Source organism: Podarcis tiliguerta, assembly GCF_965153285.1.
Source record: "Podarcis tiliguerta genome assembly, chromosome: 7".
Lineage (NCBI taxonomy): Eukaryota > Metazoa > Chordata > Lepidosauria > Squamata > Lacertidae > Podarcis > Podarcis tiliguerta.
The window spans coordinates 63,259,265-63,286,851 of NC_139540.1; the positions used below are offsets into that span (position 1 = coordinate 63,259,265).

Consider the following 27,587-nt stretch of genomic DNA (forward strand, 5'->3'; position numbering starts at 1 on the left):
TTCTCTTCCACCCCACTCCCGCCTATATATATATATATATATATTCCTGTACCTGCCAAAAAGCTTGCCATAATGTCAGGTAGCATCTACTGAACATTGTGGACTGTTGAATGAAGGTGCAATAGAAAGAGGGGAGGAAATAAAATAGCATACTGGCACAAGAGTCCTCTTCCTGATTTTGAGCCCCCACCCCTGACCTTTCGAAAGCCTTTGGGGGGGGGTTTAGGGGAGAAATGGGAAGGAAAATATCCATCTGTGTGTACTTACACAATACTGGATAAAAGCCCGTAAATTTTAACACTGCTTGATTGTAAAGAAAACAACAACCCTCAAAGCCGTAGCTTATATAGTTTTCATTTTATTAGTAATTTCAAATTAATGTGTCAAATGCATTCACAAGAAGGAATTACTTAATGGCAGCAAAATATTGACAGTTACAATAAAGAAAAGCAGAAGTGAAAGAATAACTTTAGGTTAACAATGTTCATCAATGTTAGTTTGTGATAAAACACATTATCACAGAGATCAAGCTGTGCTTATCCACAATCTGAACTAAAATGAATGCATCTAAGAATCTGACAATGCCCAGGTATCATGGAGTTTTCTTAGATTGGGCTTGGGGAACCTGTGGCCCTTCAGATGTTGCTGGCACTATAGCTCCCATCATCCTGACCTCTCAACATGCTGGTTGGAGCTTATGGAAGTTGAGAGTCCAAATCTGGAAGACCACAGGTTCCCCACCTGTCTTAGATAAACTTGCAGAGCCTTCCTGTTAACTCAGTGTTGTGGCTAGTGACAAAGCTTACTCCTTGCTTGTGTTAACAACTCACTTCAGTTGTATGGTGAATGTAGTGTGGTTTTGGGCAAATCAATCATCTGGTGTTCATTCTTTGAACCACCAGACTAATACAATAGGTAGATCATACTGACTACATGGTTAGAAACACATCTTAGGAATGCGTTGTTGCATTGTTATTTAATATTCAATAGAACTCGGCATAAGCAAACCCACAAAAACTTTAATGAGCTTGTTATTCATCAAACGTCAAAAATGAATGGTAAAAATAGTTATCTTAAACCAATGCTTCACTTTTTGATGCACAAGTTCATTACTGTTTGTCAATCTCACAAAGATATCAGCCTTCTGTATTTTCATAGTCTGATCTGCCTCCTGAGCAAACTTCAATCCATGCAAATGTTTCTCAGAAATTTTCTGCCACTTACCCTACACAGGAAGGGAAACACATGATTAGCAAAGGTAGAAATCAGTATCAGATATATCAAAGTCATTTCAAAATAACCTTGTGTGTCATAGCAACCTACACTGCAGCACAAGGATAAATAGAACTAGAAGAAATTTTTAAAATACATTTTCAAACTGATGCAATTGATACAGTAAATATACTGTAAAATGCAGTATATTTAATTCTTACTTGACTGACCTGTGGCTTAAGTATATCCTCATTTTTCAGTTTGTTTGTTTTTTAAGCTTAGTCTAGTTTCCGTCAGAAAGCCACTCCACTTAAAAGTCTAAACTGGATTGCTGGATCCTATGATCTCCCACTACAATGTGAACTGAGTTCTAAATAAACTGGTCTACACCTCCAGAATCTCTGCTGGCTCTTCAGGCCATCCTCTGCAAAAGGTCTGACCTCTTCTTAACACTTTGAGACATCCAAAGTAAGATTGCCAAAGCATATATAATGCATGCCCCGGGATAAATGAATGTTGCAGTATGCTGATACCTGCTTGCAAAAATTTAAATAGTATGTCTGTGAGCTTATCACTACGGCTCCTTTGGCAGGAAGGGTGGAATAAAAATGTAATAAATAAAATTTACCATCAAATGTGCTTGACTCTTGCCTATAGTATTATAATAAAATGTTTATTTAACCATGCCTATCTCAAGTTTATCACAACAAAATCACATCACCCAAAAGATGAAACAGACACATTTTACATAAAAACACCACAACGGTACTATGCTAAGAACTGCCAGAATGGCAAAAGTGTAAATGAAGTCTATATATATCTCAGTGCTGTGAACAGGAAAAAAAAACTAGACATAACTAAATGAATGTTTTTCATATCTTTTATAGAACAGAAACCTTTGTTCATGTCTTCTGGTTTCCATCATCTTCATTTGAGCGGCACCTATAACACAAAGAACAAGTAAACAAGCAACTTTGTTTTTCTTAGGAACTGTTTACAAATCCTGTTGCCATAAGGTTGGCGGTAGCTGCTACAGGAGTTGACATGACCAACTCTTTTCATTACTTGTAAACGGGGGGCAAGGAACAATGGTGGAGGCAATAGAATTTTACGACAATCTGGGTCAGAATGCCACCTGGCGTGCAAGATAGCCTGGAGGTGTCGCCAAAGCAGTGTGCGCCACACTGCTCCGTGCAAATAACTATCAAGTAATCTACTTCTTCATTTCAGTGAGAGTGAAAGCTGCATTCTGTCTCCTGCACAAACAAGAAGTATTTTAAGTAAGCTGACAGAGAAACAGATTTGCTACTTTTAAAGTAATTTTAACTGGAGAAGGAAAAGGGTAGAGGGGTCAAGACAGGCAGGTTAACATCACTTGCCTCCTTTGCAGTGTGCTATTTTAACATGGGAAGGGGGGGGATAGATCCTTTGGCAAGCAGCGTGACTGATTGTACTAAATGCGCACAACTGGATGCAATTATCTGCCTAAATGGATTTTCAAAAATCCTATTTACAGAATTTCATGATTTGGGGTGTTTTTGTACACCTGTGCAACATACATGAAATACATACAAATAAGATAATACGTGGATTGGTTTTTTAATGCAAGAAATCGGATTGGTAAACGTTAATCCACTGAGTTTGGTACCTTCATGTTGAACAAGGAGCTATTGTTTAAGTTGTTGCTAAATGTTTATCTACACATGCTGTCAGAAATAACCTTGTTAGGAAGGTGAAGTTGGTGTCTCAGCAAACCAGACCCCCTGGAGTAGGCGTTGAGTGGCCTGTGACTTGCTTTCCTTGTCTCTCTCAGCACCATCAAAAAGGAAAAGTAAGAAAAACAGCACAAACATTAGTTAAAACCTGATTCAAATCCAACAACCTACAGGAATAAATTTACAATGAAAGTAGATAGTATCTGTAGGGTGCAGGGGGTAGTATCTAAACTGAAATGTGGATAATTAAGAATCTAATCTCTCTTTCAATGGGCCACATCTTTTATTAACTGCTTTACTTAACGGTCTATCAAAAACGAAAGATTCCTCTGATGCGATTACCTGAGTCGGCAACACTGGAGACAAAATCTTTTAAAAATGGCTACCAATGCCTTGTTCACAAAAGACTTTATTATCTAATGATGCATACTGAAAACATACAGAAATCTGCATGGTCCACTTTACATGCAGCAGAACAATCTTCACTTTACAATAAGTGAATGTCAACTGTTTTATGCAAGAGACAACACTTTAAAGTCACATTTCTTAAAGAAAGCTTCATTTACAAAAGAAATAAAAGGTAAAGAAGCAATTACCGCTTTTAAAAAGCAGCTGCTTTGTTCAAGAGTGGAAGGTTTATGCCTGTATTGAAAGACAACATGATCACAAATAATGAAAACAATGAACAAATGAAAAACACCTTTAGCATAAAGCAGTACACTTTCAAATGACATACAAGTAGCTAAAAAATCTTTATTATGGTGTTCTCTATCTGGCCATGAAATAAGGACTTTTCGAATTGGAGCTCCGCATTTGTCGTTAGGAAATGAAAACTTCTCTAAGTATTGGCTCTATGCCATAGTGAACTGCATTTAACAAAATGTATAAAGTCTATATATATAGCAAGTTGATTTTTTAAAAGTGAAAGTAATAAACAGTACACTGAAGGCGCTCTCTCCATCAAGTGCACACTCCCCAATTTTTCTTTTCTTTGAATGTGATGATCAAACAGAAGCTGGAATTATGCCACAGTTGTAATGCCAGAAAACAAAAAAACAAGATCATTTATAAAAACATGCAGGGAATTCTGCTACAAAGCTATTGACCCTCATTTGCCAGTTGCTCCAGTACAATTAACATCTTAAACGTCAGTGATGTTGATGGTTTAGCTTACCTTCAGTGTACTGAAAGTTGTACGCAACCTGCTTTAAAAGAGGAGACCATCCCTGCGGGCAGGCTCAAGAAGGAATAGACCCCCTTCGGCACTGACTACACCAAGGGCATGCTGCTGTGGCCTGCACGCACACACCTAGGAAAATGCAATATAAACAGCATTTATGCTGGCCATTTGTCAGAGACCAAAATGAAGCCAAATCTGCTAAAAACCAAAATCAACCACCCAGTCTTACTGATATTTTAAGAGATGCTTTGTTGCATTTAGTTAGGGTGAGAGAGAGGGAGCATATGTGTGTGTGTGTGTTTTTATATATATATATTATATATATATGTTTGGGAACTGCAGCCATATACGCTAGCGTTGTATTTCTGTGCAGTCTTGGCAATAAAACAGTTCTACAGTGAAAAAATCTTCACGTGAGAGACAAACAGATTTACTCTAACATTTCTAAAAGAAATATCCGCCTTGGTGTTAATTCAAATATATCATTCTTCCTCAACTTTGCAGGGTAATTATTTATATGCTATATGTACATTTATAAATTGCTGTGAAATTGCATCAGTCTTTGTATATTAACTAGTCAAACCCTTTGAACATCTTCGCTGGATTTAAATTTTCTCCTGGATGAAGGCATGCTGTAGAGCCTGGTTGATACTAATCCGTTTAGCTGGGTCTAACATGAGGATCTGATCCAACAAGTCCTTCAGCTGGTGAACCTTTTTGCGCTGATCTTCAGGGAGGCGTTGGCACCCAATTAAATCTGCCAGCAGGTCCTTTGTTGGATTAATGGTGCTCATGACAGTTACTTTTTCCTACAAAGATAAGGGCATCCAGCGCTTAATATCTGAGGCAACAATAAAGCCATAAAATAGTATATGGACATTCCAATTTATGGTGGTACTTTGCTATTTTAAATGGGGCATATTACATTCAACAGCTAAATGGAGTTTCTTGTTTTACGGACTGCAGAAGGCTGGATCATGCTAGGTGAAAAGTGCTAGCATTTTCATGGAAATGGAGAAAAAACTAGTAACTTTAATCGGATTCCAAGTAAACATCTTTGATTGCACCCTAGTTCAGCCGCCTTCCCACCCAGCTAAAAGCTGATTATTACTGCGCTGTGAAAATCTTTTCTCTGAAGTCCTTCACAGCACCCAATCACTATTCCGTGTGATCACAGCCAAGGTGAGGAGAGCTACACCTCTTAGCTATGCCTGTGAACAGCACTGTAAATGGGTGAGCATCCATCACTTGCTGCACTTCCTTGAGCTTCTCTTTCCCTACTCCCCACCTTCCTCAACCACCACTAACTTATGCCCCTCTCGTGCCAAATCAACGCTGCAGAACTGAGGCTGAAAGCAAAGCTACTCAGTGCACGGACTCAACAGTTCACTATTTAACATCAATGCAATCACAACAATTTTTGTCCCCTATCTCACCTTAACAAGGTAGATCTTTCAGACTAGAAGAGAAAATTGGGGTTCACCTTGGGGAAATAAAGGGAATGTACCCTCCAGATAGGAGCTTTCTGTGTATTCTGTACTGCGTGGACTGCTTTCTCTAAACTAAATAAGGATGAAAGTATTTCAACCTTCACTGTAAATCTGCAACTAGTGAATAGTTTGGGTATTCCGCTGAACCAATTCAGCTGCTATTGTATAAAATCTTCATGTATTTGTTCATGTGGTTCTCTATGCTAATAAGTTTGCTGCCAATTTGAAGAATATGCTGTATATGGTTACTGATCTCTCCCAAGCTTGGTGTATGTCAATGAGTTTTAAAACAAGCCCTTCATACAAAAAGTTGCAAAATTTATATAACAACCATATTCACCAAATTCTAATTTAAACCTACAAAAAAGGCATGAGAAATTTCCTAACAGAACATCGCATTTTACTTAGTGTAGTTCAGACTTACCCTTTCTGTTACTTTATCTACCTCTATGTACATAAAGTTGAGATTTTGATCGAAGTGTTGATCTTTGAAGACTCCTTTTCGGATCATCTGAAAATAGATAGCAAATTGAAAGTCTTAAAAAGTCCACAAGTATAAAATATGAAAGCAATAATCTCAAGGAGACAGGCTTATTTCAACCATGTAGGCAAACTGGAAAATTAACTGCACTTTATTTTACACAGATCTCAGAAGCTTAGGGCGTATGAAATCTTCAACTGATAAAAAGGTAGCATCTTAAAATAGGCCTCTACACATTTAACTCCAGAAAACTAAGACAAGCCTACATCAAAAGCCTCACGTTACTTCCAGAAAACATCAAGGGTCATTACGTTCTATTTCTTCAGATCACTGCAGAGAGAGAGAAAAATCTACAATAAAAAATGAGATGTCTTTTTCATTTGCATCAACGATAGACTGTTGTATCCCATACTCTCAGCGTGTGAGTGGAATGCATTTGTGCTCATACAAGAAGACTACATCTTCCTATCTTCCCACCTGCAGCCCTCTGCATATCCTCCAAGTCTTCTCTAGAGGGTGGCATAAAGGGAGCTGCAGTGGGGAGGAAAGAAAGGTGAAAAACTGTTCTGCAAGCAGCAGTGCTCTCATGCAATGGTGAGTTCCACCCACAGTTACTGGGAAGTTCCACTAGAATTAAGTTTTAATAGCATATTGGCCCCTTTCAGAAAGAATATCCGCAGGCTGTAAACCATAGTTTAGGGGCAGGGTGAACAAGTTGGGATGTTACAAGATTCCTACAAAAATTCTAGAATGTTATTCATCTTTACAAGCAATTTATTTCTTTACCTTGTTTGGCATCTTTCCTTTGAGGTCCATAGCAAGTTTCAACATATGATTGTTGGTTTTCCCAGGAAACAATATTTTTCCTGTGTAAAGTTCATATAATGTACAGCCTACAGACCACATATCTATACCGTAGTCATAGATTTTGCCTATAACTGAAGGAGAACAGTTGTAAAATTAAAACCATTAATCGTACAAAATGACACACTCAAGTAAAGGTCACTCACTTTTCTAGGATCAGCCAGCCACAAAAAGAACAGAATAAATGAGTTGCAGTATCTATGATATTTCTCCAGTGCCACTCGGCTCGTAAAAATGGGTATACTATTAAAACATCATTGCCATCATATCCTTTTCTAAACTTCAAAATTCATCCATCAGTGATGCTCCACACCAGCCTTAATTTCTTTCAGATCAAGAGTGTCAGATGGGAGGTGAAAAGAGATTGGGTGAAAAGGTGGGTGAAAAAGTTTGTAGAACAGAGATTTTATGGTGTAGCAGCAGATAATACAGTACAATATACTACAGAAGCTTCCGTGCCCAGTCTGATCATCTGTTATGCAGAGGGAAAAGAATGTCAGAGGGAAGAGTGTGGCTTAGGCAAGGAGATGGGGAGATAGTATCAACTAGGGAACCTTGAAAAAGGAGGAGTGGCAAAAGACATTGGTGAAGGAGGGAGGAGGGGACCCAGTAAGGGAAGACTTGATAAACCAAAAGCCAAGGAAACTTGTAGATGGAGTTTGTTCTCCTTCTCACAGTAGCCTGCCATACACCCATGCTAGTTGGTTGATTGATAACTATTAAAATCTAAGGCTGCATCAAGAAATTTTGCCATGTATAAAATTCAATTTTTGCGGTCCTTCTTCATAAATATGCAAGTTAAAATCAACATTAACTGCAGAATTCGAATGTAAACAAGAATATCTCAAGAGTAGATTAACTTACTAATTTCAGGAGCACGATAAAATCGGCTGACGAGATACGGTGTGATGTCATTATCCGCAACATGTGAAGCCGACCCGAAATCGCAGAGTTTTAGAATAGTTTTAGATTCATTCACCTTAAAAAAAGCAACAAGAATTGTACTTAATGGAGAAAGTAACAAATGACACTGATTATGCAAACTAACCACAAACCTTTAAGAAGTTCAACATATGTATTTAGCACATATTAATACTGATTTTATTTAAAAGCAGGATAGAGTTCAAAAGCAAGGTGAATCTGAACACTGTGTGCTGTGAACCAATGGAAAGTGCTGTGACTTCATGCTCTGCTATGGGCTTCCTGGAAGGATCTGATAGGGCCGCTGGAAACAATAGGATGCTGTGACTAAATAGCCCCACGGTCTGATCCAAAAGCTTAATTTTGTTCTTGGCATCTTTTAAAAATTATATATGTCAAAAAAACCACAACTGTCTGAAAGAATGTGTAACTTCTAGAGATGCCATATTTTAAAAGGAATTTACTCTGCAGTTAATACTGACATCTGTTGAGAAAAACTGGAATTTATTCACCTGATAGTCATGAAGAAGAAACATCTGAAATGAATTTGTACTTCACCTGACAGAGTTTGCACTTGAATTATTTTGCCCAGCATCCAATCTATGTTTTGTGGTTGTCAACGGCAATCTATTCCAATAAAGATTCTATATAGCTAACTTCCCAGCAGCCCATACCCAAATGTTTTCAAAAACTGTTCGGTACAATGTTTGCACAGAGTGGGTTACTGTCCTTATTCCATGCATCCTTGTAACTGTATGCATAACTAAAATGTTCCTTCTTATGCAAAAAATAATAATAATGCTGGAACTGTCAGGGGGTTGGAGTTAAGTGTGCCTACTGATACAAAGGCAGTTATGTCAGTGATGCATTTTCTGTGGAATGCTAATTTATCATGTAGGTGCATAGGCAGGTTATGAGAATAATTCTAAATTATACATTAAAATGCTAGCTAGCGTATTACAATTAGCATTGACCAAATATTAGAATTCAAATGTTGCCAGTAAACTACTGAAACTTAAAATGACAAGTAGACTGCTCCTACAATAATAATAACAACAACAACATTATTATTTATACCCTGCCCATTTGGCCAGGTTTCCCCAGCCACTCTACAAGTAATGTGAAGGCTGTTTCAGAGTGTGGTTGCGGCACTAGCAACGAATTTCTCTGTGTAATGGGAGCAATCCATACGGTGAGACAGCTCTATATGTTACAGTTGATCTAGGGTGGGTCACTCCACAGGGATGGTTCGCCATAAAGACCAGTCCTAAGCGACGGCACATCTTTAGTTTGGAATGCAAGCTTGATTAAATTTGCTCTTATTTGTTATATTACTATACTAAGTTGGGTTGGATCTTATTCATAGAAATTGCTTCTTCCCCTTGGGGGAGGACTTGGGGGACACTAGGGAAGGTAGCCATGATCAGGCAGTTGGGGAGAAATCAACCAGTCACTGATATTTTTCAGCATAAAATCCATGAGAGAGAGAGAGAGAGAATATGAATTAAATCTCATAGAAATTGACACAATGTAAACAGGGTATTGTATTTTCTTTTCCCCAAACTATCTGCAGGGTTGTAACAAAATATTACTTACTAAAATATTGTCTGGTTTGATATCAGCATGCAAGATGTTGCATCTTTTAAGAAGTTTTAATGCTAGGAACAGCTGCTGACTATATGACCGTACTGCCTTTATATGGAGGCCAACATCTTTTCCATACTTCTTCAGCACCTCTCGTAAGTTCATACTAAATTGAAAAGAGACACACAACAGATGGGGATAGTAGAAGGTGGAAGAAACATAATGTCAAACACATTAAAAATAGTAATACATAGTAATTCAATGTACAGGAAGTTTATAGAAGTCAATCTGTAATAACATTGTTTAAACAACATTAACTTTATTTATTATTTGTAAAACTATTTTTGTAACACCGTATCGTATAAATGTATCACAGATAACAATATAAATCTTGAAAGATTTTTTTATACCCCACCATTTCAGCCCATAACTTACTTGTAATGGACCACTGAAAAGGGTGTACTGTACTTAGCGACAGCATTTGTTAGAAAATCTGTTAGCTGAACATCAGGCGGCAGATTGCGAGTTGCAAATCATTGTGCACATGGAACAACTCAAATGTGTGCAGTGGAACTTCCGACTTCTCCTTCCTCTCCCCTTGCACACCCCCAGATCTGCGCTGCAGGGATCCCCAACTCTTCAGAGCAGATTTGGGGGTTGTGAGGAAGGGAAAGTGGGGTGTGTGTGTGTGTGTGCTCCATTGCACTCGTGGAAGTTGTTCCAGGCATGCAATGATTTAGTTGCAAATAACTGAGAAAACTTACATGTATTTATAACTGAATAGAGCTATTTCTTAGCACCTTCAGAGATTGATTTTCTAACACACACATGAAGTAACAGGACAGAACCTTGATTTCCAGAACAAAAATGACCCACCCTACATGAAAAGAATGCTTCTGTTTTGGCTCCGGAATTAAAAGATCGCTAACGTCTTCCATCAGAAAACACTGCCACTACTTTTAACTCTCCTAATTCCATGTACACATGGAATTAAAATTAATCCGTATGTGTATAAACAATTTTTTAGCTTATGTTTTAATGAATAAATTGTCAGTTTGCATTTTTTAGTACAGAAAGTATTGATCTGATGTGTAGAGATCTTTCCTGTTCTGCTTCTTAGCTCAAGAAGTTTCAAGCAGCTTCTCTGTTTGAAAGGTTTCTGTTGTTTGGGTTATACCTTCTGGGAAGCTGAATATAGCAAATTTAAACAGGTTCTGTTATTCTTTCTGTCAAGGTCATGCGGACTATTATAGTCAGGCCAGGAGGATCCTGGGTTGCTCACTTTCTGTCTCTTTGTTCTGTTTCTGCATGCTATAGTGTTAAGGTTTAGCCTTATTATACTTGTAAATTTTCTTGTAAGCGCTGCAACTGGATTTTTATGGACTGTGCCAATCCTGAATGAATTGGATTTGTGACCATTATGCTCATTTGCCTTCAGCAGCAAGTCAAGCTCTGCTGGATAAAGTACAATTGCCTCTGGTCTATTTTTTGGGAACTCTGCTATGTGTTTAAGTTTTTTCCTCCCCAGAAGAAGCTGAGGCGACATAAATATTGTTCTGTGGCTTTTCAATTTTAATGCCAGGATAATTCTATAGTTTTGGAACCTTCTCCTTTTGACACTATTCTGCTTTAATAGTAACCGTCTCTGATGGAACGAATTGCAACTTGACGTGTCAGGTCATTCTGCTTATTTCTTTTTCAAATATCCTATTCCAGAATACCCTGTTATATATATGCTGAGGAAGAACTACTTCTGAAACTTTCAAACAAGGTTTAGTTTAAGGAGATGAATAGGACAATAAGATAAACAGTCTAAACAGCATTATTTTAAACCTTACCTGAGTGGTTCAAATACTAAACAAAGGTGCTGCTTATGATAAAAATGCCGGAACAATCGCAGGCAATGGAACTTGTCATCAGGATCTGCATCATTGAGTTTTTTCAAGAATTCCAATTCTTTTAAACCAGTTTTTTGCCTGAAAATAAATCCATTTATTATAATATACATCACAAAAACACCATTTAAAATTCAGAGGTTTAAATGATATAAAGAAATATATAAAGAAGCAACAGCAACAATATTACAACTACAAGGATCAATGTAATCAGAATTTAAGGGTTGCCACTACCAGAAGAAATATAATGCTCTCTGGAGACTAGGCAGACAAGGCAGCCATAAGGATAAGAGCAGAAGGACCTTATCTGATATGAGAAACTTCTGGTTTGCAACTGTGACTGAATGCATGCAAGACTGAAGCTTGCAAAGATTAGGCAAGAAGAGAGAGAACATCCTGTTATAGGAACTTTGGGGAAGGAGAAGGTAATATGGGCTATTATAATCCCTAGAACAGGCATATAAGCAAACTCAGCCCTTCAGATGTTTTGGGACTACAATTCCCATCATCCCTGACCACTGGTCCTGTTAACTAGGGATCATGGGAGTTGTAGGCCAAAAAAACATCTGGAGGGCCGAGTTTGCCTGTGCCTGCCCTAGAATATTGTTCTTCAATCTAGGTCCCCAGACGTTGTTGGACTACAACACCCACCCCGACAACCTCCTTAGGCAATGGCCAAGGATGATGGAAGTTGTAGTCCAACATCTGGGGACCCAATGCTGAAGAACACAGTCCTAGAATGTAACGGTTAATTCAGTGGAACAGCTTAAATGTCTCTTCAAATCTGCTCCAGAGGGTTGGAGTAGTTTTTGAAGAACAAAGGAGGTGGCATGGGGGCTGGAGAAAGGAGTGGAGGGAGACTGTCAAGTATCACCTCCATTTCTGTTCTGCGGACAGAAGGCTTCACTAGATTAATAAACCGTCTTCCAGCAGATGAACACCAACTCTTTACAGTTAGTCGCTCAACTACTGAAACCAGCAGCTACAGGCTAGTAGTTTACAAATAACAGGATTCTATATATTTACAAAACATGCTACATAACAGTCTTCCTGAATATTGTATAAATCTTCAGTTGCTGCTCATGCATCTCTGCAAAACTTTTAGGGCCACTACTGTTTTTGTTCATTTTATCTTGAGATGTAATTGTTTTTTACTTACATAAGTTCATTGTTCCTAATGATTTTGACAGCCACTTCTTGGTTTGCTCTTGCCATATCTCTGGCCCTCACCACATTACTGAAAACTCCTTGGCCAGTGTACCCATATACATTGTAGCGTTTATCTAGAACTTCACCTATGTTAACACCTGAGGAAAAGAAAGAAGATGTTGTTAAATGCATTTTCAGTGCCAATCTATCAATCAATCAAGGAGGATATACCTGTACAGAAATGCATATAGGGTGCAGTCATAATAGCAATTTCCATTAAGGGTCACTGCCTGCTTTAACATAACTCCTCTGTCTTTGTTCTGGATAGAAATGCAAATATTGTGTTTGAATGAGAAATCCTCCCAACTGGATAAGACAGAACATGTTGATAACTAGCTTGCTTCTTACCTCCTACAGTGAAGGGATGGTGGAGCCCCAGACTCACTCCTGATCTCAAGTCAGTTAGAACCTGAGTAACACCTAAATAGGTTTTCTATTAATACATAATGCTACTCCGTGACTTCTTCCCACTCAGTTTAATGATGCCATATTTGGGAAAAGAGGAAGGATACAAAGTATTTCCTCCCAAAATACCCACGTTACAATTTATGATCCAAAGAACCATGCACCCCATTTTGAGATTTTCAATGAGCAGTCAACACAGAATCCCTGAAGTACCATGAGAGTTTAAAGAACATGAGGATTTAGCAAGGTAACTCTTTAAAGGAGAACAATGGAAGATACTATGTACAGGCAAATTTGAAAACTACAACATGCCTGTTTGAACTCAATTGTCAAAGGGCATACCAGCTGCAGGAAATCACAAGTGGGGATAACACTGTTGCACTAAAATTCTGCTTGTGGGTTTCCCATTAGCCATCTGGCCAGTCAATGTGAGAACAGGATGCTGAAGTTTGTGGGTCTTTGGTTCAATCCAGCAGGGCATTTCTTATGCTCTTGAAAGAACATTTGTGCAAAATACCCCAACATCATTTTAAATATGTAAAAGTAAGAGTGTGATTGGTCTCCACCTTCTGTGTGAACCATTGCCAGGAATTCTTTGTCACAGCAGGGAAGAGCTGGAAGGTTCACACTTTTTACACAAATGTGTCCTCTTTATCCCCAAGCAATGCAAACAGGGTGACTGGTGAAAACCAAGCTAGGGTGCCTATTGGCACCAGAGTAAAGCCAGCTTTCTGGCCAATTAGTTCCAACTTCTCAAGTTCTCTATGCCTCACCCAAATCAAGTACCAAAGACATTTATTTTCAGGGATTTTGAACAATATTAACTTGTTTTCCCACATGAGAAAACTAAGAGAGAACCCATTTTCCTGTGGATTTTTTGTAGTTGTTTATGCAATATTCCTGAAGGAGATTCAGTGAAGTGTTTGCATTCTGAGTCCAGTTTGGCACATAAAGCTGGAACTTATTTTCCGAGCCATTATTCTGGTTTCCATTGAATGGCGAATGTTGATGGTTGCTTCCAGAGAAAAACTGGGAAAATGTAAGCTAGAGTTGTGGACTATATATTTATTCACTCACACGTTTTCTTTGATGTTCTAAATGTGGGAGATAGCCCTGCAACATTAAAATGTCATTTTGCTGGCCTTTAAACAGGATTCCTTTAATCTGCAGTTGTGCTCAGTTGATAATATATATGAGATGTACCAATCATACTTACGATAATACCCCTCTGCATCTGTCCAGTTATCCCTGAGATTGGGGTTTTCTTTGAAGTCTTTTCCAATGCCAGCAGCCCTAAGGCGTGCACTCTGAAATAAAGTAAATCTCATTTAGCTTTTTCCTTCATATTCGCCTATGAAACTACACGAACTGTTTTATCTATTTACTGGTTGCCCAATTACATAGTTTCCTAGACAGCTCACAAAAAGTCTTTAGAAGGCCCAATATCAAAGGGCAAAGACACTCTGTACTTCAAAGAACATACAAAACATCAATGCTAGGCATCTCTCATTAAAGCTGATGAGTGTTTATCTTACTATTTGGGCTATTTGAATTCTGCTGTGTAATTCTGGTATTATCCCTAATGCAACTGCAACAATGAAAATGGTCAAATAATCATTTTCTAGAGTTAATGGTTTAAATGATTCAGGGCGAAACCCAACATTGAATGAGGAGACCTTTATTCACACAATGAGAGTTCCCTTCCTCCCCCCTCCTCTTAAATCTGCTTTGGGGGTATTAACCTCTAGGTACATAGTGGGCTGCAGTGGGGAGGAAAGGAAGATGAACTTCTGTTGTGGAGATGGAAGTCCATTCTGCTCGCTCACAGACACCATTGGATAAAAAACCTGGGAATTAATCCAGTGGTCTTTTAGAAGTTTTTATATATGTTCTTTAGCAAAAGAGAGCAGCACTTCAAAAAGCATTTATACAAAAAATACCTACATCAAAATATGCAGCAAACATATCATCTGATTCTGTGAACATGTCAGGAGCTGTAATTTTCTTCTGAGACGAACCTTAAAAGAATTCACATTCATGAAAGCAATGAGAAAGAATACAAGATAGCCTTAACATTTCAACAGATCATTCCATTAATATCCTGCTCTCAGAATCTTCTGGACAGAAGAGCAACGTGCAACACAATTAAAATACAGGCAGCCCTTCGTTTATGTGTGCTTAATGTGTGTGCGACGGGGTATACGTGCAGAAGTGACCTGGAAACATTGTAAAGATGTCACTGAAATATCACTAAAATGGCAGAACAGGGGTGCGGCAGGGTATTTGCAGGCTTTCTCAACAGGTTTCAATTATACACGATTTCACCAATGTGTGCGGTGCCTCGGAACGTAACCCCTGTGTAAACAGGGAGCTGTGTAAAACTGAGGGGACTAGGTCTGCCTCCCAAAATTCTTTTCTCTCCTGCCTCTGTCACGTGAAGAGGGATACTACTCACCTCATTTGGTTCATCATCAACTGCCTTAAATTAAAACAATCCCAACTACACAACTTACAGTGCAAGAAAAAAATAGGGTAAAACTCTATGTATCTAAAGATCTGGGACTTGCCGATCAGAAGGTCGGTGGCTCGAATCCCTGCGACGGGGTGAGCTCCCATTGTTTGGTCCCTGCTCCTGCCCACCTAGCAGTTCGAAAGCACGTCAAAGTGCAAGTAGATAAATAGGTACTGCTTTGGCAGGAAGGTAAACGGCATTTCCGTGCGCTGGTCTGGTTTGCCAGAAGCGGCTTAGTCATGCTGGCCACATGACCATGTCTGTGGACAAATGCTGGCTCCCTCGGCCTATAGAGCGAGATGAGCACCACAACCCCAGAGTCATCCGTGTCTGGACCTAACTGTCAGGGGTACCTTTACCTTTTACTCTAAGCATGTCTAAGTCTGGGTCCAACCACTTACATTTTATTGGGATCTGGGTATGTGTAAGAAAGCCATATTACATTGCGCTGAGAACTGCACAAAAACGTTTCTGAATTTTGACTGTGTGTTCAGTCAGCCTGATAAAGTGAGAGGCATGTCCTTGTTTTCTGGTGACTCAGCATACCAAGTCCGGAAGCGACCCCAGGCATAATTTAACTTAGCTTTCTATAAGTGAGCAAACTTGTACAATATTTCATGATATTCTAAAATTAAGGAGACAGTCTCTTACTCATGGCTGCCATATCAAATGTATCTCACTTTTGATTTTACTTGTTGCAGATCTTCTTTCAGAACACATTTTACAGGAATTTGATTCTTACCATTATTTTGCTCAACAGCCATGAGGTTGTGCTTAGCCTTCACTGAGGCTTCAAAAGTGTCCACATTTTCCCGTTCATACTCTTTAACATCAGCAGCTACCCGCTCTAGAATGTCATCAGGTGAGTTTGAGCGACTGCGAGTACTGCTCTGAGGACTGCTTGGTTCAGATGGCATAGACATGTTGCTATCTTCAGTTAGGTACTTGTATTTCTGTAAAAAGAAAGCTTACATTACTTAAGCCACTGAAAAAATGTACATTTTGTGGGGATATAAATGCAGGTGGCGCTGTGGGTTAAACCACAGAGCCTAGGACTTGCCGATCAGAAGGTCGGCGGTTCGAATCCCCACGACGGGGTGAGCTCCCATTGCTCGGTCCCTGCTCCTGCTAACCTAGCAGTTTAAAAGCACATCAAAGTGCAAGTAGATAAATAGGTACTGCTCCGGTGGGAAGGTAAACGGCGTTTCCGTGCGCTGCTCTGGTGTGCCAGAAGCGGCTTAGTCATGCTGGCCACATGACCCGGAAGCTGTCTGCGGACAAACACCGGCTCCCTCGGCCAGTAAAGCAAGATGAGCGCTGCAACCCCAGTCGGCCACGACTGGACCTAATGGTCAGGGGTCCCTTTACTTTTTTAAACCAAATAAATCTTTTTGCTTTATTCCAGCACCGTGGAAGCAGTTGTTCACTTGAAAGAGAGGCATTTCCCACACACTTCATTTTATTGCAGAACTCTACTGCATTATGGATAGCGCAGTTGGTAGAGCATGAGACTCTTAATCTCAGGGTCATGAGTTCAAGTCATGTTTGGCAAAAGATTCCTGCATTGCGGGGGGTTGGACTAGATGACCCCCGTGGTACCTTCCAACTCCACAGTTCTATATTATTTGATCTCAGATTTTTTCCTAAGGGTCCTTGAAGAGAGCAGGAAAGGCTTTCTTGGGCAGACAGACTTATTAAGGCAACACTGGATCCAACTCTTCATTTCTAAGCCAAAGGAAACATAATAGATATGTCTGTGGGTGTTTGCCCAGGGTTACTAGGGTGCTACCACATACACCAGTTAGAGCATGCCACTTAGCATGCTGCAGAATGTGATGACTTGGCATTTATTGTGTGCACTCTTTGTTCAATGCACTCTTTTCCCTTTGCAGTACCTAGACATGAGGGAATTTGTGGCAGCTAATTATAACAGAAAGTTGAATGGATAGTCCTTGTAACTATGGCTACTTGAATGCCTGACCACACTCTATGGAAACAGTATGGACGATCAGCTTTCACAAAATTACAGTCTGGTTTGGAGGGGTGGTAGTACAGCACTATCACATACCTGAACAATTGCTTGCCTCTGTAACCTTCTCTGCTCTATCAAAGCTTCCTCATCTTCTTCTTCAACGTCAAAGTCTTCAAGGCTATTAAAAATGATGATTGACATATCCTTCAGTCCACTTAATGATGCAATAATTTATACTCAAATACCCTGAAAACAATACTCAAAGACCTGGATCCTAAAATGTTAATTTAAATAACTTCACATTACAGACTGACAGGAAAAAACCCAAAGTTTTATTATAATTGACCATTATTTATAAGCTTTATAAGTATTAGATATTAGCTGTTGTAATTCATTCAAACTAATTTAATACACTATGGAGGAGTTATTATGGTTAATGGTTGTATTTTTAATTTGACCAACATTGCTCTTTGTTGTATTTATGTTCTCCTTGTAGTGTACTTGACTGCATTTGATGCTATTGATTGGTATTAACAGTCCTAGAATAAATGTACGTAAATATTAAGATATTGGGGAAATTTTGACTATTGAGATTATTGCATAAACATTGTACCAGTCCCTTTTCATATATGAGCCACAGATTAACCAATCTATTTGCCTTTATTATAATTATGGATGGCAAGTAAGTATAATGACAGGCGTATATTCACATATACTTCTTTTTAAGTCTTCATTTTCGTGGAGATTAAGTATGTGCATTTTTACTTCACTGTGCCCAAGTATCGTCTGGTCAAAAACAAATACAAACTATATGGTTGAGACTAGGAATACATATTTGTATTGGATCCTATCCAACAGTGTGACTTGGCAAGGCCTCCATCAGCAGAACAGGGAGGGAAACATTTTTTTGTCTCATTTCCCATCACCACTGCAAACCCCCCCCCCCCCCACTGACAACACTCTAAAATTCTCTAGAGCAGTTTTAGGGAGACTGTAAGCAACTATGGGGAGAGAAGTTGCTGAAAATGGGCCTTATTATCAACAGGGTAGAACTGTTGGATATAACCTACAAACCTGATTGCTTATAACTAAAGGTTCCTGTAGCAGAGCCTCAGTCAATATGAGATCAAATATTAATCAACTGGCAATCATTCCCAAGGTATCCTAACATCTGGCAATGGAGCCCTGTCAAACTGAACAGAACGACAGTAACAGGTTCACCAGGCATGGGTCAGCATTTAGCCAATAAGTTAAAATAACAAGAAGAATGTGGCACATTAGGTAGACGATCAGCTAGCTACAGCATTGAACTCACTATTAATATTCAAGATTGCCCTCCATGTTGAAAATACTTCTAATTTAAGAAAAAGAAGACATTTCCTCTATCTACACACAGAAAAATCTGGTAGTAGATCACAATATGAAACATTAAAATTCAGTTCTTACTTTTCATCTGATGAGGATTCTTGCTCAACCTTCATCCCTTCAGAAAGGCTTCCTTTAAATTTGTCTTCTATTTTGCTCCTGCTCCTCCGCCTATGGCCACCCCGTGACCTAGATCTCCTCCTAAGACGAGATCGACTCCGTCGACCCCTATCCCAGAAAATGTGGAATTAAAAGAAAAAAGAATCCATGTGACAAAGTATCTCTTATATTTATATACTTTCTTGAAGCATTTTAAGGTTCAAATCTGTTCCATTCAAAAGGGAAAAAAAATTACTTAGGATGAGGCAAGGTTTGTTCTTCACTTCCTCTCATGTTTAGATATTAATAAACCTTGCATGTTGGTTTGGAATTCAAAGTTAGGCCAGCACTGGTTTCCTCTCTGGTTGGCAGAGGGAGCAAGGCGGCCACAATTTGAGTAGCATGCTCCTAGGAGTGTTAGGGAATTGGCAAAATGTATAGGGCTGAGTCCTACAGAATTACCCCATTACTGCAAGGACTTCTGCCTCTGCAATCTGACTTCCTCTTCCCTCGAGCCCCCACTCAAATATGTTCTGGGGGTTCCCTTACCTCTCCGCCAAGCAGAGGAAGTACCATTGAGCAGGCAGAAGTCTTTGTGCTAATGGAACAACTTTGTTGATAACGACCCATGATGGTGGTGGTAGGGCATTTTTTAAAAAAGAACTATTCTCGGTTAACGTACAAAATTAATTTCTACTTATTTTTACAGTATAGTAGAATATATACCTTCTCCGAGGAGATCTACTCCTCCTTCTTGGAGATCGGCTACGTCGAAGAACTGACCGAGATCTTCGTCGAATAGGAGACCTGGATCTTCTTCTGGATGGGGACCACCTAGGTGGGCTGACATCTTTTGATCGCTCACGTCTAGAAAGGATATCATCCCTAGTTCGTGTTCTTGAAGTTAGAAGAAATATTGTAAAAATATATACAAAAATAGGCCTGATTCTCTTTAAAAAAACATTTTTAAACTCACTGTAAAGTTGTCTTTATAGCATGTCACAGACTGAGTAGAAATATATATAAGCAAGAATGACATAAAAGGTCCCCTATAATTAAAGCATATATAGACATACTATAGCAAAACTGCTGAAATGCTAGCAAATCAAGTTTCATATTCACACCAAATCCTCATGTGATGCTTTTATTGCCTGCAACAGTCTGCCTTTCCAAACATACCTATGCTAGTTATTTGTAGCTTGAAAAATACCTCTTCCAAGTTACAAAGTGTTCTCTGCTTTGATGTTTCCACTTCCAAAGAAACAATATCAGTGGCGACTGACAAGTCTAGCTCAGCGTACTGTTTTATTATTAAACACTTAAAACCGCAAAAGTTACTATGCTATTATTTTTGATATTTTGTTAAATAAATCAAAGGTCTTCCACAAATTTCTATAACACATACCAGGGGAAATTGGATCCAGCTGGCTGAGTAGACCCAGAATTGGCCCACCCTCTATGGGCCACTTTGACTGGTGGGCAGAACCACCTACTTGTCAGATATGTGACATCATATGGCACCAGGTCATTCAAGTTTATTTGCCACAGCTGGAAAGGAAGAATCGGGAGCTCACTTATAGTGTTCTCCCATTTCTCCCTTTGCAAATGGCATCTCGGTTTCACCAGTTCAGCACCTCTCATGTGTTAGGGGATGGACAGGTGGGCACATTTTTAAAAAATTAAAACCACTTGATTCTTAATTTTCTTCATTAAAATTACCTTGGAGAAGAAAAACGCCTCCTTTCTGATTCTCTTCTTTTTCTTTCTACAGATCTACTCTTTGCTCTCCTAGGAGACAGATTTCGAGAGGGCGATTTACTCTGCTTAGATCTGCGATCATTAAGGAGAGGTGATCTGCTGCGTCTTGGCTTATCTCGTAGTTTTGGAGACAAACTTCTTCCTTTAGGGCTGCGGCCAGGTCTTCTACCAGGAGACCTGTTTTCTTTCCCTGATGATGCATCTTTAGAAGGAGATTTGGTGGGCTTCTTCTCTTTTTCAGCTTCCAATCTCCTGGATTTTCGATCTTTAGACCTTGATCGTCTATCTTTGGATTTGCTTCTTTGTTCTACTGGAGATTTTGATTTTTTGCCACGATCTCTGTTTTTACTTTCATTAACAGCTGGAGATTTTTTATGATCTCTAGACTTCATCTTATCTTCTGCTTTAGTCTTATCTTCTGGAGACTTTGACTTCCTATTTTTCTCCTGAGAGCGCCTTCTAAGAGTTGGAGACTTTGACTTTCCTACTTGGTCTTGAGACTTTATTTTTTTAGAGGGGCTTTTTGATTTTCTCCTCTCTTTTGATTTACTTCTTGTTGCTTTCTCTTTTATTCCATCAACTCCTGACTTGCTTTTCTTTTTATCAGATCTGTGCCGAGTCCGTTCTTTTGATCTGCTCTTACTCCGTTTCTTTGAACTTGTTTTATTGTCTACAATCTCTGGTTTCCCTTTAACGTTTGATGACTTAGTTGCAGATCTAGTCCCATTTCTCACCTTATCATTGATTTCTCCCTCCTCTTCAGAACCTGACTCATAACCTTGCAATATTAATCCCATCCCAGACTGAACTTTTCCTTCCATTAGCTCATTTTCAAGTTCAGCTTTAAGCAATGCTCTTTGTTTCTCTAAGTCTTCTAAAGGAGCTAAGAAATCAATTTTAGTTCTTTTTGCTGGACCATCTTCTCTGTCAGAGGCATCAGTAATCTCCTTTCGTTTATGTTTCTTATGTTTGTGCCTATGTTTATGTTTTTTGTCCTTATCTTCTTCTGAAGAATGTTTATGTTTCTTATGTTTACCTCGGTGTTTGTGCTTCTTTTTTTTATGCCGGCTGTGTTTAATTTGTGGTTGCTCTCCTTCTGAAATATCCCCATTTTCTTCATTTGCACTTCTCTCAGAAATATCAGCATCATCAATTCTGTAAATATGTTTAAATAGAATAAATCAGAGATCAAATGAAATATTATGGTTTGCAGCCAGAGATCTGACCAAATTTTCTGAGATCTTTCCTTTCCCTCTCAGTCCTGTGGCACAGCTTACCCCACATAGGGCAGTCTCCCAATCCTTAGGAAAGTCTTTGGAGGGGGAGAATTTAGGGGGGCAGCTAGGCAGACAAGAGAGCAAGAAATTTGCCCCATAACTCTTAATCTGCATTCAAGCAAAATATATCAGAAGTATGTCTGTGCCAGTAACCATCAAGGATCCCTCCTACAAGTAAACTGTAATTACCCAATAACAACACAGCACAAATACACTAGTGCAGGAAAATAAAATGGCAAAATCACTACCTAGGCAGGTTCATTTTTTACTTCTACTTGTGAATTAGATGGCAGTCAAAGTATATTTTTATACATTGATCCATTATTGCCCCATTTATTTTCAGATTTACTTTCAGGCACAATTAGTTTAAACAGTCATGTTCATCATCCTTGCCAAAGAAAGGACCCCCCCCCCAATAACTAGAAAAAGAAGCTACAGACCATTTATTATAGCTATTCTTCTATGGTTCCTGATAAGCTAACTTATGATGAATCAATCAAGATAATATTTTTATTCAAACAAATAGAGCATAAGGGACCAAGCACAAAACATGTTCAATTGCACAACTAAGGATTAGACTTAGAGTTTAGATGAAATTAAGAATATAAGAACTAAATATAATTAAATAACAAACATCACTAAAATTCATACATACTGTTCATACATAAGATGCTCAAATACCAGTGTATAAATATTAGACCATGGTTCGCCAACCCAGTGCCCATGACAGCCTTCATTGGCACACCTGGCATGGGCCCCAGACTCAATTTCATTTTTTAAAAACCAAATCTCTAGCCCTCCTAGCAAGAAAAATGCACAGGTACCCTTATAGGCAATTTCTGCTAAATAAGCCAGCCTAGCTGCTTCTACCTGTTAAGTGTTTTTAGCCAAGGAGTAAAATTAGAGGTGTGCCTATGATTGCTAAGTAGTTGTTTGGACACCAGGCTACAGGAATCCCTGGGGTCCTAAAGAGCACCTGCTTTCCCCTCCCCTTCCGTGCATTTTCCCGCTTTATTTTTTTTCTTGTCCCTGGAAGATGTCATTTACCCTTCCTTTCTGCCTCACAACCAGGATGCATCTTGCCTGTGGTAGGTTTGTATTAGATCTGGGAGTTATTTCCTGCAAATACTACTGTATACGTATGGGTGTGTGTTACAGAATTCTCCCTCCCTTCCAAAGGCAAATGTTAAAAATTTGCAAAAGAGGGGGAGACATGTCTTCTTGTGTTCAGAGGATAAAGACTAGGCACCAAGATTCCCCTGTAACGTTAACTGACTGTACAATGGTAAAAGTCTATTCAAAACTACGTCTCTTTGTTTCTAATGGGGCTTACTCCCAGATAAGCAGGTACAAGATGACAACCTAGGCTTTGATTTACAGTTGGAATGGGTGAAAGCAGGATTCTTGTGCCTTTTAACAGCTGTATCTCCACAATCAAGACCAGCAGGACATAGCTGATTTCCCATGGTAGGAGTGAAGTTCTTGGGGTGGGGGAGCTGCAATAACTGTTCTCTAATTTTGTGTTGTGCCATGCCCTCCCAGCAGCCATGTTGCTATGCCCTCTCTATGGCAGACATTTTGTGACCTGCGCCCACAGCACTCTCTCAAAATTTGAAATGTGGCCATTGATCCAAAAAGGCTGTTGAACTAGGTATCAGACTAAATTGCTTCAGAATTTTACAAATCAAATTAGCATATTGACTCTGCTTAGAACACAACACAAAATGAGATATGTGTGGGGTTATCGCCAACGCCAGTCATAACTAATTTGAGTGTCTTAAGTCCGCTGACTTCAGTGGGTCTACTCTGAGTATGACTAGTTGGATATAATCCATTGTCTCCAAAATATAAAGCCAGAACTGTGAGTAAAACACACTGTCATGAATGTAATATCCCTGAGCATGATACCAAGCACAGATCCAGGAATCTGTTGCCCACCTACTATTCAAGAGGAACAAAAGATGAAAATATATGTGTGAACTTATGGATTGTGCAATTATTATGTGCCTTATGGCCAATAAGTGTATTTAAACAAAATGAAAATTAGAGTATTGTCTTCCCCTTGTTATTTTTCTTATTTTAAGATGTAGGAAATAATTGTGTGACAATCACTTTGGAAAACAGTCTAGCGACTTCTATTACTTCAGTGATTTTTAGACAACTGGGAGGAAAGCCAGCACAGTACTGTGGCATAAAGGTAGTTGAATACATCACCATCTTCACTACTGTACCTTTCAATACGGTATATTTATGCCCTCAACCTAACTGAAGTTGTAGACAGTGAATAAAGAGTCCCCTCCCCATGGACTGCTGACATAAACGGGCAATCTGACCTTGTCCATATGCTTATCAATTGCGAAAACAGTGAAGAAAAAGAAAACAAGTTCTAGCAAGAAAAACAAGTTTTATTAAAACCTTCTCAAAGAATTTGTGTTTCATCCTGTAACTGGTGTTGATTTTTACCAAATCATCTGCAGCATGAAGCAAGCTCTGACGCATGAAAGTTGTAGTGAAAACTAGCAAAAATTGCACGGATTAGGAGCCCCAGTGCTTGTTCTGGCTGAAGCAGAAACAGTGGAGAGAGGGTAACATGCCCCTTTACTGCATTAGCTCCCAAGCTGACACAGCAAAGAGGCCCAGATTGAGCCTGTTGCTATCATGCGATGGCAGCAGTATCCACACTGGATCCAGCAGATCCTGTGCCGGTCCCATTTGCTGGAGGGAGGAAGTGGGCTGCTGGGTGCCACTGACAGTACTCTCCACCAGTCCACTGTTTGGGTGGGCACACCCTGACTGTGGGACTTTCCTGCTGGAAGTCAGCAGACACCATCCCATCTAAATGCACAGATCTGGATTGCCCTGTTAGCTTAATAAGTGGAACTACAGTTTTCAAATTCTACATGGGTCATCCAACCACAAAATGTTTACAGCTAATAACTAACCAGCAAGTCACCCTCGATTGGAAATTGAGTTTTACAAGTTTATTGTGTGTGTATGATTTGATTTTACAAGTTTATTGTGTGTGTATGATTTGAGACGCGGGTGGCACTGTGGGTTAAACCTCAGCGCCTAGGACTTGCTGATCGCATGGTCGGCGGTTCGAATCCCCGTGGCGGGGTACACTCCCATCGTTTGGTCCCAGCGCCTGCCAACCTAGCAGTTCGAAAGCACCCCCGGGTGCAAGTAGATAAATAGGACCGCTTACCAGCGGGAAGGTAAACAGCGTTCCGTGTGCTGCGCTGGCTCGCCAGATGCAGCTTGTCACGCTAGCCACGTGACCCGGAAGTGTCTGCGGACAGCGCTGGCTCCCGGCCTATAGAGTGAGATGAGCGCACTACCCTAGAGTCTGTCAAGACTGGCCCGTACGGGCAGGGGTACCTTGTTTAGGGATTGCCTCATAAAAAGGAAGTTACTAATCTAATAACCCATGGATACCATAGCTGTAAAAAAAAGTGTATTCTGGTGAACAGCCAGAAATTGTGCTTTCAACAGCTCACAACATGAGCTTATTGCCCAAATTTCTTGCATACTGATCCTATTCATGTTCACTAATCAATTAGTCCCTGCAAGTTTGATTACATTTACTCTGAAATTGATGAGCACAAAATGCCCATCAAATTTCCCCCAAAGACATCTGAGAAATGCTAGACTAAATAAGTTAGGTGGCAGAGCTTTGGTAAAGGCTGATTTCTACATGCACACCTATGTAAAAAATGCATGATCAAGCTGATATCCTACCAGAGTTCTTACTTTAGTTTGTACTTTGGTATGTGACTATCTATACTGTTATGTTCCTAAAATTACATAAACAGGACAATACATTGTAATCTTTCATAACTCTGGCAATTCCATCCTCATGAAATATGGGATGCAAGGTTCTTTATTACAGAAATACAAATATGTCTTTAAAATAATTTAAATAATTCATTTTTATGCCAGTCTTTTGATTTTAACTGGCTTGGCTCCTGACCATAGCTTTAGACTACAAGCATTGTAACAGCTGTTAATCCAGAAATGTCACTGGAGTGGGAGCAGCTTTAACAAATACAATGTAAACGTCATGTGGTTTATAAATTAAACACTATCACTTATTTGCCTGTAAGGAGTTACTAAGACACAAAAAGCTAAGCATGCATGTGTGATAGACCCATATGGCATTTAGACTATGCCACAACTTTATTTATAAGCAACTGTATCACTCAGATTGCATCGGAAGAAATGGGTAGACCTCTATTTGAGATGAAGCACACCGGAGAAACAAAGTCAGTGATGTGGAAATTAAAAACCAGTAAAATACCATAGAAATCTGTTAGTGAAATACTTGGCAGCACGGATGGCAAAGGAAAAACAGTGCAGCATGTCTATGAGCAACCACCCTGATATATTCGGGTGGAGGGCGGTATACAAATTCAATCATCAATCCAACAACAACAATCCCACTAGGGCTAGCAACTTTGCCCAGGCTCGTCAGACATTTCCCCAGCCACGTCGAGAGTCCAAAATGGAACAGAGTTAACTCTCAAAATAAGCATGAGTAGGACTCTCTCTCTCCCCCTCCCATAATCTCGCAAGTTAACTTGTGCGGAGGAAAGAAAAAAATCCCGAAAACTACCCTTTTTTTTTTTAATATGGTGCTGCTCTCGCCTTTGCGCACGTTCTTTCTTTTTAAACAAAGAAAGCGTAATGCGAGAGGCTACTTGCCAACCGCCCTCTCCCCCGCCGCAGGAGAGGCTTAACGGCATTTAATTTCCAGCAAACCTTTCGGGGGTTCCACCCCCAGGGAAGGAAAGCTCGCGCGGGGGCTGAGCCTTGAGGGCCCGGCGCTGGGACTCCCTTCCGGGTGGGGGCGGCAACTCCGGCGAGACTCAAAGGTAGGCCTTCGGGGCCCGAGCAGGCGCTGGGAAAGGGCCGGGTGGCGGCGAGGGAAAAGCCGGCTCCGTGCCTCCCCGCTCGAGGTTAAGGGCGGGCTCCGAAGAAGCTCGTCCCGCTCCGGCCTCAGACGCCAGGCTCGGCCAGGGCCTCCTCGCGACCGTTATAACGGCTCAACGGCGCGTTCTCCCTCCCTCCTTCCCTCGCCCACCCGACTTTCTCCCTCACAGGTACCGGAACTAAACCGCGTGCTTTAATATTAGATATATATATCTATATCTAAATCTTATGGTTTTTCTTCATCTTCTTACCCGCGCCCCCGCAGCCCCGACTCCACTATCGTCGCCGCCGCCATTTTGAACTTCCGAACTCCTCGACTTCCACCGCCGCCGCCGCCGAAAGCTGAAGCGATTGAGACGTCGCGCATGCGTGCCGGCAGCGTAAGCCGAGCCGAAATAGTAATACAGTAATAATAAAAAAACTCCGCACACCTCGCTGGTCGCTTCGGCAGAAACCGGAAATGAGGTAAACGTCACGAGCCCGGAAGTTGGTAACATAACTTCCTCCAGCAGCTTGTTACGAGCAGGGAGTTTTGCTCGCGGGAGATATAGCTCCATACTTCCGGTTCTCATTTGCCTGTAGCTTATGCGCGAAGCGGCCCAGCGCAGCGTTACCATAGAGATCGGAGGGCGAATCGGGTTCCAGTTCCGCTGGACAGCCCCGCATATGGCGGCGTCCAAATGGGAACAGAAAGTGAGGGGTGTAACTCTTTCCCGTTT

The 27,587-nt window shown here is 40.1% G+C and overlaps 1 protein-coding gene across 1 annotated transcript; it reads right to left on the minus strand.

The window, feature by feature from the left end:
• Positions 1 to 338: 338 nt before the first annotated feature.
• Positions 339 to 27,339, minus strand: PRP4K (pre-mRNA processing factor kinase PRP4K). The gene is made up of 19 exons (XM_083449322.1): positions 27,120 to 27,339; positions 20,624 to 21,817; positions 19,630 to 19,801; positions 18,887 to 19,038; positions 17,537 to 17,618; positions 16,211 to 16,421; positions 14,901 to 14,974; positions 14,173 to 14,263; positions 12,502 to 12,649; positions 11,286 to 11,423; positions 9,460 to 9,613; positions 7,807 to 7,921; positions 6,865 to 7,016; positions 6,022 to 6,108; positions 4,691 to 4,916; positions 4,102 to 4,236; positions 2,933 to 3,569; positions 2,109 to 2,154; positions 339 to 1,225 (listed from the first exon to the last, which is right to left on the minus strand). Exons 1-15 carry the CDS (start codon positions 27,233 to 27,235, stop codon positions 4,713 to 4,715), a joined length of 3,090 nt encoding a protein of 1,029 aa, XP_083305448.1. The 5' UTR covers positions 27,236 to 27,339; the 3' UTR covers positions 339 to 1,225; positions 2,109 to 2,154; positions 2,933 to 3,569; positions 4,102 to 4,236; positions 4,691 to 4,712.
• Positions 27,340 to 27,587: the final 248 nt, after the last annotated feature.